The sequence below is a fragment of the Taudactylus pleione genome, unplaced genomic scaffold (genome assembly GCF_031769625.1).
Source record: "Taudactylus pleione unplaced genomic scaffold, aTauple2 ptg000252l, whole genome shotgun sequence".
NCBI classification, from domain to species: Eukaryota; Metazoa; Chordata; class Amphibia; order Anura; family Myobatrachidae; genus Taudactylus; species Taudactylus pleione.
In genome coordinates, this window is record NW_028284654.1 from 1,584,587 (window position 1) to 1,603,936 (window position 19,350).

Here is a 19,350-nt window from a genome sequence, read left to right on the forward strand (position 1 = left end):
GTTGGGCTCCCGGCGTATATGTAATGACAGGCGTCGGCATATCGACGCCTGTCTTTAGACCCTTGCCGGGATATGATAGTCGGGAAGGCGGCTGTCGGGATTAGGTTCGCCGGTTCCCCGACTGCATACCCAGTACGCTCCTCTACCAGCCCAATACCCCTCGAGACCACGGCAAATAAGCCAGACAACAAATACAAGGACAGTATTTAATCATAAAATATTTAATAAAAGTATCTGTACAAAATATTTTAAATGGGTTATAAAAGAGAGTATTTGGGAATGTTTAATTGACAAAATATATCCCACTATATAGTATATTGAGAAAATATAGAATGATCATTTACATTTCAATATGTACAGTCTCAGAATACATACAATGCATTTACATCCTTGTTTTTTTCCACGGGTAGACTATCTAAATGTATACATTTCAAAGTCCAAGGCCACTAGTTTAGCATGAATATATATATTAAACAAAAAACGTATCCACCGATATGAGCACAGGAAGAGGCTGAAGAGATTGGGAAGTCTACAAACATATATTATTCCATGAGACTCGTACTGCAACTCCTCAGAAAACCCAACACATCTGTATGAAAATGTTATACCGTCTATGATAAATAAATGAAACATGTTTGATAAATAGGTTTGCTGCATGTTTCATAATATTTTCTCCTGTCAGTCACTGGAAAAGAAAAGGATAAGAAACATTTTATTAAAAATAAAATACAAGGCATCTAAAGTGGAATGACCCTATAAAATAAGTCTGACCAAGGCAAGTTCTTAGTTGTCTCATATTTAGCGTATATTTTGGAACTAGGAAATAACTGTAACTCCTGAGGTTATACTGGGACCCCTGTGTGTGACTGGTGCACAGGGCTCAGGTGTTGTAACTCAAAGCAACCAATAAGATTCTGTTTATGTTCTAGTGCAGTTCAGAAGGTGAATGGTCTGTTTTCTGGTTCTTTTGGGACACAGCGCTCTTTCCCTTTAAATCCGACCCCACTATCTTAAAATACAATTACTCATTGTGGCTGGAAAAGTTCTGGATATCAGAATTTTTTTTTATTCCCCAATAAAACATTATGGGACTAATGCAGAGATGAAAGCAAGTGCTCAGAACTCAATGCCCATACCTGGAGATGTAGACATTTCTGCGTCCTGCCCGCCCCTATTCGTACTCTTGGTTTCACAGCCCTCGTCACTTTCACTGTGCATTTGCTCCAGCCACATACCCTAGGGTACGTCTGAAAACAGACCTAATGACGCATACGCATGGCCTGCAATTTCATTGACGCACCCTCACTGACCTTATCCTACATGCAAACTTCCCAGTAACGACCCTTCGGCCACAAGTGAAGATGCGAGCATTGCGGTAGTTACTTACATTCGCTCAGGAGTATGCATAGTACGCAAGATACCTCCACAGAATGGACTGGCATTCAGCTCTGATTTAGCACCTTTGTGAATTCTAGCAAAAAGATAGTGAACTTCAAACAATTCCCTTATTTGTTCCACCATCCAATGATTACAGTACAATTGCACCTAAAACTGAACTTGGTCCCAGAAGATCCAGTCCTCAGCTAGCTGGAAGCCCCACCAATGTCTTCTGCCTTCCCCCCCACTTTAATGAATGTTTCTGTCCAACGACAACACTCTGGGTGTCTGAAAAAAATTGATCATCACCTTTTGCAGATAGCCTGGGGCACCACTATGCCAGCGGAAGCATATTATGAGGTATATTTACTAAAGTGCAGGTTTTTAGAAGTGGAGATGTTGCCCATAGCAAGTGCAACCAATCAGATTCTAGCTATTATCTTCTAGAAGGGGCTAGATAAATGTTAGGTAGAATCTGATTGGTTGCTATGGGCAACATCTCCAAATCTAAAAACCCGCATTTTAGTAAATGTACCCTTATAGAAGCTGACGGGGCTCCTGCTGGATAGCCTGAACACCAGACCCAAATTTTCATTGGGGTGAGTTTTTCAACTGTAACTTAGATATATATATTATTTTAACAAGCCAAAGACTATTCCTCTGTTTGTGATGAAATACAGATGTATACATAATTTTCATGGTATCATGCAGTAGACAATTGATTACAAGGGGTATATTTACTAATGTGCGGGTTTATAGAGTGGAGATGTTGCTCATAATCAGATCCTACTTATCTTCTAGAATCTGAATGGTTGCTATGGGCAACAACTCCACTTCTATAAACCCGCACTTTAGTAAATACACCCTCAAGAGTCTAAAATCAATAATATCTCTATAATGGAGCGTACACACGGTCAGATTTGTCAGACTTGTCAGATTTGTCAGATGAACGACTGAACGATTTGGACGATTTGACCAAAGTTTTGAACGATTTGGACGATTTGAACGATTGAACGATTTTTGACTGCATTAAAATGAATGGAATCGTCCAAGTCTGACTGCAAACCCATCAGATGTCAGATATCGTTATCTGACAAACGGGAACGCGCATCGTTGATCGTCCATCGTTCAGGCATGTCAGATATGAACGATTTTTCATCAGATATGAACGACTGAACGATTTTTAAATCGTTATCGTCCATATCTGAAGAAAAAATCTGATCGTGTGTATGCACCATAACACTTGATTTTAGATGAGACTACAGACCATAGATAGACAACATAAGACTATCTCACCATTGCAGAACTAAAAGTCTAAGGAAATCCCATAAGTCATCTGGGCAGGGCGGGTCAAGACTCGGGTCTATTTACTAAGCAGTGTTAGGAGACAGAGTGAAAAGGTGCCAGCCAATCAGCGCCCAACTGCCATCTCACAGGCTGTGTTTGAAAAATGACAGTTGGGAGCTGATTGGCTGGCACCTTATCACTTTTCACTCTGTCTCCTAACACTGCTTAGTAAATAGACCCCTTAGAGTTCTAAAGCCAGAAACTAGGGAGTAGACACTGGTCTCGGCTTGCAATACGTAGCATCAAACACATTATTTGACAAGATAAAAGCATTGGTAAGATTTCAACATCTGCTGGGGGTAGGGGTGCATTAAGTAAAGATACAAATATCTACGATACCTGTATCTGATTGCAATAAATGGCTAATTTAGTAAGCAGTGGATCGGGTAAATTCTGTAGCAGCATATTTTTATTTTTTTTGTTTGTGGTCTGATTTGATTAAGGGGTCTATTTACTAAGCAGTGTTAGGAGACAAAGTGAAAAGTGCTAAGGTGCCAGCCAATCAGCTCCTAACTGTCAATTTTCAAGCACAGCCTGTGAGATGACAGTTAGGAGCTGATTGGCTGGCACCTTATCACTTTTCACTCTGTCTCCTAACACTGCTTAGCAAATAGACCCCTAAATGTCACTTTAATACCTATAGACTATAACCGTTCTCACCTATGAAGAGCAATCGCGAAGTATCTCAGTAAAGTGCTCATAGAATAGAGCATTACAGCATGTAGGACATATTCCCTGTGTAGCATACCAGAATAAAATGTAAGCACTACATTATATTGATTAGAATGATGAGAATTTCGTAATTTATTAAATCAAATTTTACAGCTATCCACATATGGGTATATATTTTATTGGTAGACAATCGAATCCTCCTGGAAAGGGAATGCTGGGACTTGTAGTTTCACAGCAGTTGGAAAGCCATAGTTACTGTCTGGCAATGCATGCTGTGACCTAGGGCTCCACAATAACATCCACAGATTGTACAGACCTTGGATATGATATGAGACAAAACTCACAAATTTATAATACAATTCACTAACATAAGAGAAAAAAAAATCAACCTATATACAAATGCTCACACAGAAAGGTGACTGCTTCAAAATATACTGAAAGAAAAAAATGTTTTGCGCAAAGAAATGTATATTTTATATGTATTTTTTATTTGATATATGTATATAAATAGACAAATGTGTGTGTATATATATATAAATTATATACAATATACGAGTATTTGCTTTATTTGCAAAAGCAGTTTTCTTCATGTACACAGTCTACATATAAATTAAAAGCTCCTAAAATATATAAATGACAATGTCTACTTTTAATGGTGGCATAATTCTGTATGGTGCTATCCATATGCGTGGTGTACTATATCCTATCTCTGTTACCATGTAACAGACCAAGCTGTTTCCTGGGGTTAAGGTTTCAGTCTGGCCCTCAAAGTGTTGGGTATGGTGTACAGTACAGCATATCCTGCAGTGATACTGGTTGCTTTCCTTCTATACGGACCTACACTAAAGCTTTGCCCCGCTTCCTCTATATGGATGAAAAGTGTCACCTGGCAAGTCTTGCTGTTCTCAGGTCATTGAGTCAACATTCTGAATAAATTAAAGACAAGGGGAAACACTCGCTCTTGGGAAAGCATTATAAGTGCCTTTCCTTTGCTGATTTATATTACAATCCTTCGTTTCCCAGAGCATGGTTATTTATATGCTAAAAGAACAGTTATTTTTTGCGCATTTTTGAGTATGGCTTCCATTGCAGTTTCAGAAAAACAATATAGCTGCTGTAAAACTACAAGTCACAAAGCAACCACCTGAAGCTTTCAGTTGTCTCTAGGTCGTACGCACACGACAATGTCGCCTTGGGCGTACCAATATGACGGATGTACTGTAATAATATAGATTTGACGTCCAACTATTTTAGTGTTTACGAATCATTGTCTATTTAGAGAACAAAACTTAAAGACGTGAATTCTTTATTAAAGTTAATTTTTTTGGGAAACTTGTTATCTAGATAGTTAAAAAAAAAAAACACAGAAGGTAGCTAAAGTACAGATGTATTCACATACCTCTAACCTCCTTGCGCGTTAAATAGCCCTCCAAGTCGCACCATGCCATGCAGCGCCAAGAGTCCTTTCGTGCAAATTTTTTCCTTAAAATGCGTCTTATTTGCAAAGCGATGCGAATAGGATGCTTCTGCTGATTAAAATGATATGCAGCATGCCTATATTCCGTGTGCGACTGCGGCTGTATCTGCATGCGCAATGTTATGTTGCACTGTCATAGTCACTGATACTGTAACGTAGCATTTCGCGTGCAGATGTAACCGCAGTCGCACACAGAATATAGGCATGCCGCATATCATTTTAATCAGCAGAAGCTGCTTGTGCATCCTATTCGCATCACTTATTTCGCAGCAAATAAGATGCTTTTTACGGGTAAAAGTCACACGAAAAGACGCTCAGCACAACCGAGTCGCACGGCGCTCGAACATTATGCGTAATGCGACTTGTAGTGCACGGAGGATAAATGTGTACACATCTGTACAATATTGCTGCTGTTTGGAGAGTGTGTCGTGCAGACATGATTGGCAGGCTCATCCCCTTATAGTTACTGTGAGGAGCTCTGTTAAACAATTCATTTGAGAGGGGAGTGCCAAGGCAAGTGAGGGGAAACATAGGAGTAATTGTATTAATGTGTTTAGGATTTTATTGGCATTATGATGCAAAGCTCCTTATCTTTTCTTTTTACACTATAGTAACATGTATTTTACCATCACTGTCTCCTGTATTGAAATTGGAAGACAATACATAGAGACACAGAAGAATATAGACAATAAATTATTAATAACACATTTATGTTTAACTCTGCTTTTTGTATGAGTTTTTGTTAAGAGTTGGGACATACACAAAACACAGTTTTAAAGCTTTACAAGTGCTACCTGCAGCCACAGCTTTCTACTACCATGTCCTCATACTGCTTGTAGACTACGTTGTTTCCAGAGTCTATGTATAAAATACTGATGGGGCTGAGTTTTGAAGGGACACAGCAGCTTGGCGGTGTGGACTCTGGGTCCATTGAGTTCATTAAAGTCTGGATAATGGCATGGTTGGTGGGCTCCAGATGGGACCTCAGGGGGAAATCACATACACCCTCACAGTGGTAAGCTTCATAATCCAAGGGGGCTATGATCCAATCATCCCAGCCCAGCTCTTTGAAATTGACATGAAGGGGCTTCTTACTACATCTTGTTTTAGCTCTCTTGCCTTGTCCTTTATTATGACTTGTCCTGGTTGGGAGAGTTGACCTTTTTCTTCTTCTTTTAATGATGGACATTTGCCCATAATCTGGTGAGTGTAAAGCCTTTGGGCTACCCTTTGACTTAATTTTGTCCCTGATCTCTTTAAAAAGGTTCTCTCTCCTCTTAGAGTAAGAAGAAACCACCAGCAAAGCTTTTTCTGGGTCTGCTTGGCCCTGTCGATAAAATCCCAGTTGGGCCGGTGGCAGGTAGGTCACTGTGAGATCAGAGACCATCTTCAATGTAAAACACAAAGGTTCACCTGGGCTTTTCCTATTGTCCATGGCCTTCAAGACGTTAAATACCTCCCACTTTGAGAAGGTGTCCAGCAGGTCAGCAGACCGAAAGTCTAGAAGCTTGGCCTCTTCCCAAATGGTGGCGCAGGTGTAAAGATAAAGGTGTGCCAGACTCCCGGTCTCAGGGACAACAAAGCTTATGTTTTCTGGAGCTTTGTGCAGGATCCTTAGCTCTGCTCTTACTATGTCATCCGAGGCAGACAAAGTGCTTGTATCGAACATGTATTTCTGCTCCAGTGACCCAGCAGGGACTTCATCTGGAACATATAAAACAACACAGGCATTAAACATATAGCACAGAAGCCGTACAAAGCACTAAAGTCTCAAGCTCCTCATGGTTGAAACAGGAGGACATGTTGAAAGATGCAAATAAATTGCAGACACCTTCAAAAAACTATTTTGTCTCTATTGAATGCTGTGTCACCAACACTACACAATTTTTACTACAGAAGGTGTGGCTTGAACTCTCAAAATGAAAAGTAGAAAAGTCAGTGGGCCAGGTATACAACCAAGGAGAATTAACAGAACTAATGGTAGCACTTGACGCCCAAGTAACCTAACCATTAGCTGCTGACAGGTATAATTCCAAGTAATTGGCAAATGTAGTGTCACTACACAAATGGGCAACAGTAGTGAATATGAGCACTATAGACCTGTGAGTTTCATGCATAATCGCCAGTCTAATGGAAAGTCTAGTAGACTCCCAAATTTTGTGGAGTTCTTCCTCACTCCCCAGTAACAGTAGCATTCAATACCCCAACGCCATGGGAATGGAGGAGAGAAAGGAATGGTCAGATTCTATAGATAGCCTATATGTGAGGGAATAATCCTCCAGCAGTTGTGGTGGGGACTGCAATAAAATAATTCAAGAATAAAACTAACAAATATATAAATAATAGATTGAAAATATTAAGAACCTCCACACTCCTCCTCCAAAAAAAAATAAATAAAATGGTGAAAAATATCATAGTAGATGGGCATGGAAATTGTTTCTATAGAAGGGGAATGCAAATGAATCAACAATATAGAATGATGATAATAATTAATTAATGTTTGCATAATGCACATTGAAGTGATTGGAAGTGATGGGCATAAAGGACTGTATGTAGAATACATCTGTACTACTGATAATGAGAGATACTGTATGTATCAAACCTTGGAGAATCATAAAGTACCAACCAATCATCTCCAGTCATTTTACAGGCAATGTATGAAAAATGACAGGAGCTGATTGGTTGGTACTTTATCTCTCTCCAAGGTTTGACAAACTCCAAGCATTGATACGCTCCCCGAAACATAGACTTTTATTAAAGCACCCTATGTGGAGTTTACATTGGATGAGAGTCTCTTGAGTGCCGCCTGTTTTTTTTTTTTTGGAGATTTGTTCCTCTTAGTGCATGAAAACAATTGCCAGTGGTTGTGTAAAAGAAAAAATATATATATTTTTTTATTTTAAATTGCATAGTGTGTTTTCCTTCCAGTGTAAACAATAGTGTGTGCAGTGGTGTTTTCCCCCAGCTACATAATCTGCACCCACAAAACAATTCTCAAGTGTAAAAAAATGATTTCTTGGGTGATAGCAAAAACAAAAAAATCTACATTTTTTTTTAAATAAAACTGCTAAAGGTAATGGTCCCTCCTTTTCCTATTTCATTGTTGGAAGTTCACTTGGTGTGGTGGCAGTTAAGTTAAACAACAGTAGTTTTACTCCTGTCCTGGTGTCAAAAATAAAACCAACCATGGATCAGTCGATATAAAAGCAGGAACAGCAACCCAGTACTAGTGCTGTGGCTGCTGACAGTCTTAGTACTTCAAAATTTACTAAAAGGTAGTCAAGGAGAAAGAAAGGGCACATGAAATTTAAACAATATTTCACAATGTTAAAGAAAAAAACATAACTTCTACCAATAAAGGGAAAATTTACTGCCAAAAAATGTAAAATTGCAAACATGCCATACACCACACGCAGTTGCAAGGAAAGGCTCAGACCATCGCCTTTTTTTCGAGTGGTGGTCCTGCTACTGCTGTTTCATGCCCTATAATGCTTATTGCGAAAACCAGAGCCAAATACAGTCAGGCATTTTCTGTAACCTCACATGCAACTCCTTCTCACTATAAAGGCCTGATTCAGCAAGGAACGCACACAAGCAGACGCACGCACCCGACCGCTGCGAGAATATGCTAATCAATGCATATGCATGGAGACCACAGCACAAGATGCAGACACCCAGCCAAACATTAAGTTGCTCATCTCCCCTTACTCACAGCATGATCAGCACGCAAGATAGCGTAAACATAGGTAACATCAAGAACCATTGGATTCATTAACATAACAGTGGTCGACCTGACCTGCCGCAGGATTTTGGCCTCTTCTTGTGTACAGTTTACGGTACGGCTGCGTATGCCGTCGCACTGCCTTAATTATGCATGCCCCTAGAACGGAGTTATAACGCCTGCGTTCGCCTGAACACTCCCCGTCACCACCCACAAATGGCACTACCTGCAAATCAACATTGAAGGAGTCTGCGTACGCACTGCGTGTAGTCTGCGTACCCTAACACGATCGCACTGACTAGTTCACGCACGTGCAATGCAAAAACATCAGTGCGTACGTTCTCTCCTGTGCGTTCCTTGCTGAATCAGGCCCTAAGTCTAGATATGTCACCTATAAAACAGGCAAAGCAGGGCACAAAAAAAACCAGTAAGGCCAAAGAACAAACTGTTTGTTCACAAGCTGCACAGATCCCTCAGGAAACTCTAAAGGTGCATACACACGTAAACTTTTTCTGTCCAACCATCCAACTAGTTGGTTGGTTGGAATGAAAATCTGGTAAGGTATGAAAGCAAATGGCAATCAGCAATTTGCTCCCAAATGCCGGAAAATGGACAGAAACTGTTGTTTGAAAAAATTGTTTAGATCAAACATTTAACAAACTTGTCTAACGACCATTTTCATCTGTTTTCTGACATTTAGGAGCAAAACGCTGATCATCAGTTACTCCCATACGTTATCAGATTTTCATTCCAACCTATCAACTAGTTGGATGGTTGGACAGAAAATCTTTGTGTGTATGCAGCTTAAGGGTGTCCATGGGTGCTGTGTGAATCTGACATTTCTGAAACTGTTAATGTAGAAAAGCCTCTTTCCACCATTTCTGCACCCTCTGCAAATGTGTAAAAGTAATGATGGTGACAAAGAAATTGAGAATGCTACTATGGAAGTGCAACAGGATGAGGTTATATTTGTGTACTGTATCTGATGCCTTTAAGAATGTTGATGATGAATATGTTGGACAAGAAGAAGTTGAAAAAATTCAGGAGGGAGATGATGTTTGTGTCAAAGTTAGTCAGCCACCAGAGGCAGCAGCTCTTGCCAAGGATAACAAGAAGGCCAATTAAGTGCCAGAGCATGAGACCCAAAAAGCCACACCTTTCATGTGAAATAATTTTTACCCAAACATTTGTCAAGCCTTCTGTACCATTAGTGAGGCCACAGAAAGAAGAGGCAGGGACCTTAACCATATAGGGACCTTCTCCCTGTTACGTCAATTGCAGCAAGTGCAAGTTCATGCAAGTTATTTAGCAAAATCTCAAAAATCCTGTCAAATATTAACAAGCAGTGCAGCATCTGCTAACAGCAACATGGATAAATCCCAGCATAAGTAATCTCCACCACCAACACCTTCATCATCAATCTCATTAATGACCGGAGGCAGTCCTCCTGCAACCAAATTGCAAAAGCTAACTGACTCCTCACCTGTCCAGGATTCCCAAAAATAATCCTTTAGGTCTAGGGCTGCTGCTACTGGAGGTCAATCTTCATCAAAGAAAGGAACAAAGAAGACTAGTAGTTTCAAACAACAAATGACTGAAAAAAATCAAGCAAGTATGAAAGCCACCCCTAATCTAGTTGCACAGTGGATAATTTTGACTATGCTATAAATAGATCTGCATCCAATACCTTCCATCAATGCATCTGGTTTTAGATAATTAGTTGAGGTTCTGTGTCCCCACTACCAAATTCCATTTCAATTGCATTTTACCAGATCAGTATCTACTTAACTACAGATATGTGGACAAGCGGTAATGGTCAAATTAAAAATTACCATCAGCAACAGCAGTATCTAACTCACAACAAAGCAACAGCGGTATCTAACACACAACACCAGCTTATTCACAGACCGGCAAAGAGGCATACCGGTGTCAACCTGTTGAAAAAACTCAAGGATGTGATAGCAAAATGACTTACCCTGCTAAGACACTCCTCAGGATTTGTCATTTCTGATAAAGCAATATTGTATGAGCAATATTAACTTGGTTGATTTCAACACATACCATATTTTGCATGCACAATAAACTAGGTGGTTTAGATTTTTTAAAAAAAATTACAGTTGCATGCAGGAGATGCTGTCTGTGTCCCAAAATATTTCTGGACATTTTTATCATTTAGGCACCGCATGCAGAAGATTGCAGCAGCTGCAAGAACAGTTCCATTTGCCATTCCATACACTAAAGCAAGAGGTAGTATCCAGGTGGAATTCCACCCTTTATATGCTTTATCAACTGGAGGAAAAGTAACAAGTCATCCAAATGTACACATCAAGCCATGGCATAGGGAGTGGGAGAGGGGGGGGGCATTGTACTTTATTTCAGCACAGTGGAGAATACTCTTCTTTTTTAAGCAAGCTACTGAAACCACTTCAATTAGTAACCAATGAAGTGAGTTCAGACACTGCCAGAGTCAGGTGATTCCCTTAATTAGACTACTGGAAAAGAGAAACCAAAGGAGATGAAACAAAGCTGTTCTACTAAGTATGTTGGACTTGTAGATCAAGTTCTTTATTTGCTTCACCAGGACCAAAGGCTTTTCAACATCTTGCAAATGGATCACTACATTTTGGCAACTATGCTTGATCCTATGTTTAAGTTGTTCATAATGTCTTTCTTTCCAACTGGCACAGATGTTAAGGGATCCAAAGAGCTCCTTGTGAGCAAATTGTCAGCTCAAGTGGCATATGGCACAACAACATATCCTGCTTCAGTTTCTCCTGTAAATGCTGTCAGGAAAAAATTAACTTTTCTAAGAGACCCAGTGGGGAATGACACCAGAGTGAAACACCATTATGACATCTGGTCATGCTTAAGAATTGCCCAAAATTATTGATAGCTCCTACTGTGATTCAGTCTGATACTGTAAGCAACAGCAGAATGGTGGATGATTATTTTAATGACAATGTACAAATTAGTATGTGACACAGACCCTTTGAATAGAGACTGACCACACACACACAACATAATGTGTATGGATGCCATCGGCATCTGCCAGTGTGTACCCAGCATAAAACTAGTTCTGCTGCTGTAAAGTATGCATGCTACCTGGCAGTGCAAGCTATACCTTTAGCACTTACTACATATGAGTGCAAATGCCTACTGAATGGATCAGTCTATAGTATGTGTGTCTGCAGGTGACAGCTGAAGGTGCTAATGCTGGGTACATACTACACCAAGGTCCTCAAGGCACGCTAAGAGTCCAGGTTTTAAGGATAGCCATACTTGAGCACAGGTGTCTTAATTAGTACTGCCCTTATTTTGATTTAACCATCTGTGCTGAGGAATGTATAAAACCTGGACTGTTAGACTGAGGTTGGCAAACACTGCACTACACGATGGAGCTGGGAACCAATTCTGTCACAGGAGGCTAAGACTCTTATTAGACTTGTTGTACTGGCAATGGACAGGTGGCAGAGAGCAGTTTAAAAAGGGAGCTCTAGAACAGAATTGGATGTGAGAGTCATGTGCAACGCAGGGATGCTGTGAATGGCTGAAAATATGCAGCCATCTTCAGGAAATCTTGCTGCGCCAGACAATAACTACAGTCTACCCTCCAAGATGACCCCTTCCATCAGGTACAAAGTGCTCTGCTCCTGCATTTCCCAACTAATGTATGATTGCTGTCATCTGTGAACTAGTTAATTGATGAGAAAGGTGTTTCAACACAGGTGGCTGCAATCATAAATTAAGAAGAAAGTCCAGGAGCAGATCATTATGTACCTGTCATGACTGGCCAGCAGACGGGATGCGGAAAAGATGACAGCAGATGGGATCCTGAATGTCAATATAATGACGCTAAAACCCTGACGCCTGTCAGAATGCCGATGCCACCATCCCGAAGAGATCAGGATACCGACATCGGCATCCCGGGGGGTTAGATTTAGGGACGTCCTGGGGTGGGTTAGGGTTAGGCTGCGGGGAGTTGGGGTTAAGGTTAGGCACCCGAGGGAAAGGTTAGAGATAGGCACCACCCAGGAAGGGTTAGGTTTAGGGTGCAGGAAGAGGGGGTTAGGGTTAGGCACCAGTGGGGAGAGGTTAGGTTCAGGCACCACCAAGGGAGGGTTAGGGGGGGGGGAAGAGTGGGAGGGTTAGTCTACTTACGGGCCCCTGTCTGTATGTTGAACATCGGGATGCTGCTGTCGGTCTTCTGACCACCAACATCCTGACTGCCAAGAAGTCATACCAGTTCCTCAGTAGACATATGCCAGCCAGAGAATCAGCAGCGCTGAGCATGGTAAGCCTGATAGTAGGGCAAGGTGATCTTGACAAAGACTTACCTAGTCGGATGGTGTAGCCCTGATGTCCTTGTGCTTCTGCTTTAAGAGGAATCTACTCCACTGATAAGTTAAAGTATCTGGAACCTTTACTTCTTTCAAGGTGGAGACATGCACTTGAGTGCTGGACTTTGTAAGAGACTCCTATAAGCTGCTGTTATTTATTTCTATCATTTTTTTTAATATCGTTTTTATATTTTGGATATCTTCAATAAATTTGCATTTGTGACCAACAAATGAGTTGTGTGGTGGGAAGGTGAAACTGGAATTTCCACTGTGAAAGATACCTTTATGTGACTACAAAAGACCACTAACAAGTAAGCAGACATGTGAGTATCCGTATCTAGGCATTGTATCTACGCGTTATAGAAAATCATTTTCTGGAAAGATGTGAAAGTGTACTCACCTAAAGAAGCCAGTAAGATACCTTTATGGGTGTATATCCCATGTTGCTCAAGTAAGAATACATGTGAGCGTCTCACTTGAACCTTAAGGCTCGATTCAGACCCTCTCGATAGATGCGTTCGCACGCAGCGAAAGTATGCAAATCAGCGATTGCACGGCAAGGCATTAGCATGCCCACTATGTCTTGGCGTGCAGTTGCAGTGTGTGTGCAGACGCCCACCAGCCTGTCTTAAGATTCCCACTTACGCACGTCATCTCCAAAATGTGTATGCAACCATCGGTAACTTAAAGTACCATCGGAAGCGAACGCAGCACTTGTGATTGACCATACCCTACCTTAAGCACTGCGAGTGCTTCACTGTGTAAAACAACCAGGTGACATGTACTATGATGCTGCGTCTTAATTATGCACGCCTCTGAAACGGCGTTAAGACGCCTGCATTCGCACCACCACTCCCCCGTTTCCATCGACCATCCCCTGTCACCATGCATAAATGGCTTGTCCTGTCACGCTAGCGAGCTGGCTATGCGCAGCGAGTGAACGCTTCCCGATCGCATGGACTAGTTCGCGCACTGCGATGCGTATGCATGTGCAGATTGGAAACATCGGCAGGCTGCGTGCGAATGCATCCTAGGGAGTGGGTCTGAATCGGGCCCTTACTTTGTTCTACTATATGGGGTTGGGTGGAGAGAAACCATATTATATACTTGGTGTATTGATCCATAAACTGTATTTGCTTGTTTTTTTAATTTTCATGTATTACTTCGTGAGGAAATTTTGGGAGATTTAAATGATTTGGAATCCACACCCTTTCATGCCCTGATACCATCTAAATATCCAGATTATCCCAAAAAGGAGCACGGAAATTACGTTTGTTTTGTTTAAATTGCAGCAGAGTCTGAGCCGTGACACCCTGCAGCTTGCTGCGCACAGTCTCAGCCACAGTGTATGGGATTGAAACTCACCAGCATGCAAGTGAATTAATGTTCATATGCATTAATACGCTGATTTGTAGCAGTGCTTGAGTCATGGCTAGTCCGCTGTACAAAGTTGAAACCACCCCACTGTACAGTGACTGAAACTGGAGCTTCCCATTCTGGCGTCCCAACCACAGCCACAGCTTCCCAGCTGTACAAAGTTGCACCTAGCTTTCTGTACACAGCCATAGCCACTGAGGGCCTCAATCAGCAAGGAATGCAGTTGCTAATACGCACGCTATCGGCCTATTGTTGCGTACAGTGCATGCATATGCATCGCAATGCGCAATCCGGCCACTGCGATTGAGATTGCGATTGCACTGACCACGCACACCCATCGCAGAGTGACAGGAAGCGCCATTTGTGGGTAGTAAAGGGGGGATGGTCGGGGGAAACGCAGGCGTGCCAGTGCGTTTGAACACCATTGCATGGGCATAAATAAATTATCCACTGTGATGCCCTACGCAGCCTAAAGTCTGATAGCGTGCAATGAGGTTAGCAATTCCTGAGTAAGGTCAGAGCTTGTGCAAGTGTGCGTGAGGCTGCGATGGTACTCGATTGTACTGATGGTTTTGCAGTCTTGCTGAACATTACGGATGTGTGTAAGTTAAAGTGGACGTCCTTATGTTGTGCTGCAGCGGCAATGAATTAGCATACTATCGGAGTTGAACTGCATGCGTAATCGCTATTGCATTCCTTAATGAAAAAGACCCTGAGTCTCTGAACAACTCTATCCCATATACAGCATCACGTTGGGTCACAACAACACCACTGCAACACAAAGGTTCATTATACATAGTGTAATACTCATCATACTATAACACCGACACATATGCACATAATCGCGACCATCTCCTGCCCACTCGCACTAGCTGTGGGTGAGCACCCACAGCTTAGCGAGCGGACAGGAAAAAAAAATACTCGCCGCCCTGATTCAGAGCTTGCGCTCGCAAATAGCAAGCGGCTCTGAATCAGGCCCTTAGTCCGGAACGGCAGTATTCTATGCCTATTGTCTGTAATTTGTGCAGTGTCAGCCACCTCCGTTACTTTTCATATCTAGCCAGCACTGATCACATAGAGCTGAAGCTATTAATAGAATAAATATGAGCACTGATCACGTGCAGTTCGAATAAGGTTGGAATTTAGGGCCTGATTCAGACCCACTCGCGAGCGGCTGTCCGCTCGCAAGTGGGTCGATGTTATGCACTGAGCATGCGCACGACGGAGGGAGCTCCATTGTGCGCATGCGCCAGACGCGATGAGCGAAGGAAAGTCCTTCGCTCGTTGTGTCTGATCAAAGGGGGCGTGCTGTCGATGTTGATTGACAGCACGCCCCCTTTGGTGGGCGTGCCGGGGGTGTGCCTCCCTGATGGGGGCGTTCCACGGGAACGCCTCCCGTCAGAAGCCGGCCCACTGACATCACTAGTGATGTCAGTGGGAGTGATTTTGGCTCTGATAGAGCCAAAATCACTCCGGAGCTTGCGGTTGAAAACCTCAACCGCAGGCTCCGGCTCGCAGCTATACGAGCGTCCAGGAGGACGCTCCATTTTCATGGAGGGCGGCCCTCATTCAGAGCGTGCACTCTGCTCAGAGCATACGGCTCTGAATGAGGACCTTAGAGTGTTAACTTATATGTTCAATAATGGTGGGCACATTACAACATTTATATTACTATGTACTGTATCAATTGAATACATTCATTCAATGATCATCTCTAGTGCCTATATATGACGCTAATCGTCACAGCTTCCATGCAATCTTTACATTTGTGCTGGTACACAATTGCAGACATGTGGCGGACCTTTCAATAAACTTTATTTACACAGCTCAGTATGGAACTATTAATATCAGCAATGTGTTCAATAATGGTAGACACATTAGCATATTTGTATTATGAATTTTATGATATGTCAGTCTGACACATTTATTCAGAATTACTGACAGTCTCTGGTGTTTGTGTGAACGACGCTTATTGCCGCGGCTTTTATGCCGCTTACTCCCAGAGATTGTGCCAGTGAGCAGACAAATATACCCTGTGTTTCACTCAACTAAAAGCAAATATTTATACCAATAATAAGTGACCCAGTGGCATAATCAGGATTTTAAAATAAAAACTCTTTTTCTACTTTAATCACTACTTCTTTCATTTTCATTTATTATGTTTTGACTTTAATGAATCAATAAAAGATATTTTTTATCAATAATGATGCTAATGTGATATCAATACCAAAAGAGCCTAGCATTTTCCTATAATCACCCTGGAGTGCACCCATTAGTCTCACTTTTTTTTTTTTTAATTCTTAAACCAGTCTGGAGAGAGTCTCTTCGGGCAGTAATGCTCATCATCCTATATCACTGACACAGGTGCTATTTACATACAGTAATACTCATTATTCTATATCACTGACACAGGTGCTCTCTACATACAGTAATACTCATCATCCTATATCACTGACACAGGTGCTCTCTACATACACTAATGCTCATCATCCTATATCACTGACACAGGTGCTCTACACATACAGTAATACTCATCATCCTATATCACTGACACAGGTGCTCTCTGCATACAGTAATACTCATCATCCTATATCACTGACACAGGTGCTATATACATACAGTAATGCTCATCATTCTATATCACTGACACAGGTGCTATATACATACAGTAATGCTCATCATTCTATATCACTGACACAGGTGCTCTCTACATACAGTAATACTCATCATTCTATATCACTGATACAGGTGCTGTCTACATACAGTAATGCTCATTATCCTATATCACTGACACAGGTGCTCTCTACATACAGTAATACTCATCATTCTATATCACTGACACAGGTGCTCTATACATACAGTAATGCTCATCATTCTATATCACTGACACAGGTGCTCTCTACATACAGTAATGCTCATCATTCTATATCACTGACACAGGTGCTCTCTACATACAGTAATGCTCATCATTCTATATCACTGACACAGGTGCTCTCTACATACAGTAATGCTCATCATTCTATATCACTGACACAGGTGCTCTCTACATACAGTAATGCTCATCATTCTATATCACTGACACAGGTGCTCTCTACATACAGTAATGCTCATCATTCTATATCACTGACACAGGTGCTCTCTACATACAGTAATGCTCATCATTCTATATCACTGACACAGGTGCTCTCTACATACAGTAATGTTCATCATTCTATATCACTGACACAGGGGCTCTCTACATACAGTAATGCTCATCATTCTATATCACTGACACAGGGGCTCTCTACATACAGTAATGCTCATTATTCTATATCACTGACACAGGGGCTCTCTACATACAGTAATGCTCATCATTCTATATCACTGACACAGGTGCTCTCTACATACAGTAATGCTCATCATTCTATATCACTGACACAGGTGCTCTACATACAGTAATGCTCATCATTCTATATCACTGACACAGGTGCTCTCTGCATACAGTAATACTCATCATCCTATATCACTGACACAGGTGCTCTCTATATACAGTAATGCTCATCATTCTATATCACTGACACAGGTGCTCTATACATACAGTAATGCTCATCATTCTATATCACTGACACAGGTGCTCTCTAAATACAGTAATGCTCATCATTCTATATCACTGACACAGGTGCTCTACATACAGTAATGCTCATCATCCTATATCACTGACACAGGTGCGCTTCACATACAGTAACGCTCATCATTCTATATCACTGACACAGGTGCTCCATTCTATATCACTGATACAGGTGCTCTCTACATACAGTAATGCTCATTATTCTATATCACTGACACAGGTGCTCTTTACATACAGTAACGCTCATCATTCTATATCACTGACACAGGTGTTCTCTATATACAGTAATGCTCATCATTCTATATCACTGTCACAGGTGCTCTCTGCATACAGTAATGCTCATCATTCTATATCACTGACACAGGTGCTCTCTACATACAGTAATGCTCATCATTCTATATCACTGACACAGGTGCTCTCTACATACAGTAATGCTCATCATTCTATATCACTGACACAGGGGCTCTCTACATACAGTAATGCTCATCATTCTATATCACTGACACAGGTGCTCTCTACATACAGTAATGCTCATCATTCTATATCACTGACACAGGTGCTCTACATACAGTAATGCTCATCATTCTATATCACTGACATAGGTGCTCTCTGCATACAGAAATACTCATCATCCTATATCACTGACACAGGTGCTCTCTATATACAGTAATGCTCATCATTCTATATCACTGACACAGGTGCTCTATACATACAGTAATGCTCATCATTCTATATCACTGACACAGGTGCTCTCTACATACAGTAATGCTCATCATTCTATATCACTGACACAGGTGCTCTACATACAGTTATGCTCATCATCCTATATCACTGACACAGGTGCTCTCTACATACAGTAATGCTCATCATTCTATATCAATGACACAGGTGCTCTACATACAGTAATGCTCATCATTCTATATCACTGACACAGGTGCTCTCTACATACAGTAACACTCATCATTCTATATCACTGACACAGGTGCTCTCTACATACAGTAATGCTCATCATTCTATATCACTGACACAGGTGCTCTCTACATACAGTAACACTCATCATTCTATATCACTGACACAGGTGCTCTCTACATACAGTAACGCTCATTATTCTATATCACTGACACAGGTGCTCCATTCTATATCACTGATACAGGTGCTCTCTACATACAGTAATGCTCATTATTCTATATCACTGACATAGGTGCTCTTTACATACAGTAACGCTCATCATTCTATATCACTGACACAGGTGTTCTCTATATACAGTAATGCTCATCATTCTATATCACTGTCACAGGTGCTCTCTGCATACAGTAATGCTCATCATTCTATATCACTGACACAGGTGCTCTCTACATACAGTAATGCTCATCATTCTATATCACTGACACAGGTGTTCTCTATATACAGTAATGCTCATCAATCTATATCACTG

The 19,350-nt window shown here is 41.3% G+C and overlaps 1 protein-coding gene across 2 annotated transcripts in view; it reads right to left on the bottom strand.

The window, feature by feature from the left end:
- Positions 1–260: 260 nt before the first annotated feature.
- Positions 261–19,350, bottom strand: part of GDF7 (growth differentiation factor 7) — an 81,595-nt gene continuing 62,505 nt past the window's right edge. The window contains exons 2-3 of one of the 2 annotated variants that reach the window (XM_088480286.1): positions 5,668–6,577; positions 261–685 (exon numbers count right to left, since the gene is read on the bottom strand). In XM_088480286.1, coding sequence (XP_088336412.1) covers positions 679–685; positions 5,668–6,577 — 917 coding nt within the window. In that variant the 3' untranslated portion in view covers positions 261–678. Of the gene's footprint in view, positions 686–5,615; positions 6,578–19,350 lie in introns of those variants that run through there. The other variant, XM_088480287.1, reaches the window with a different exon arrangement.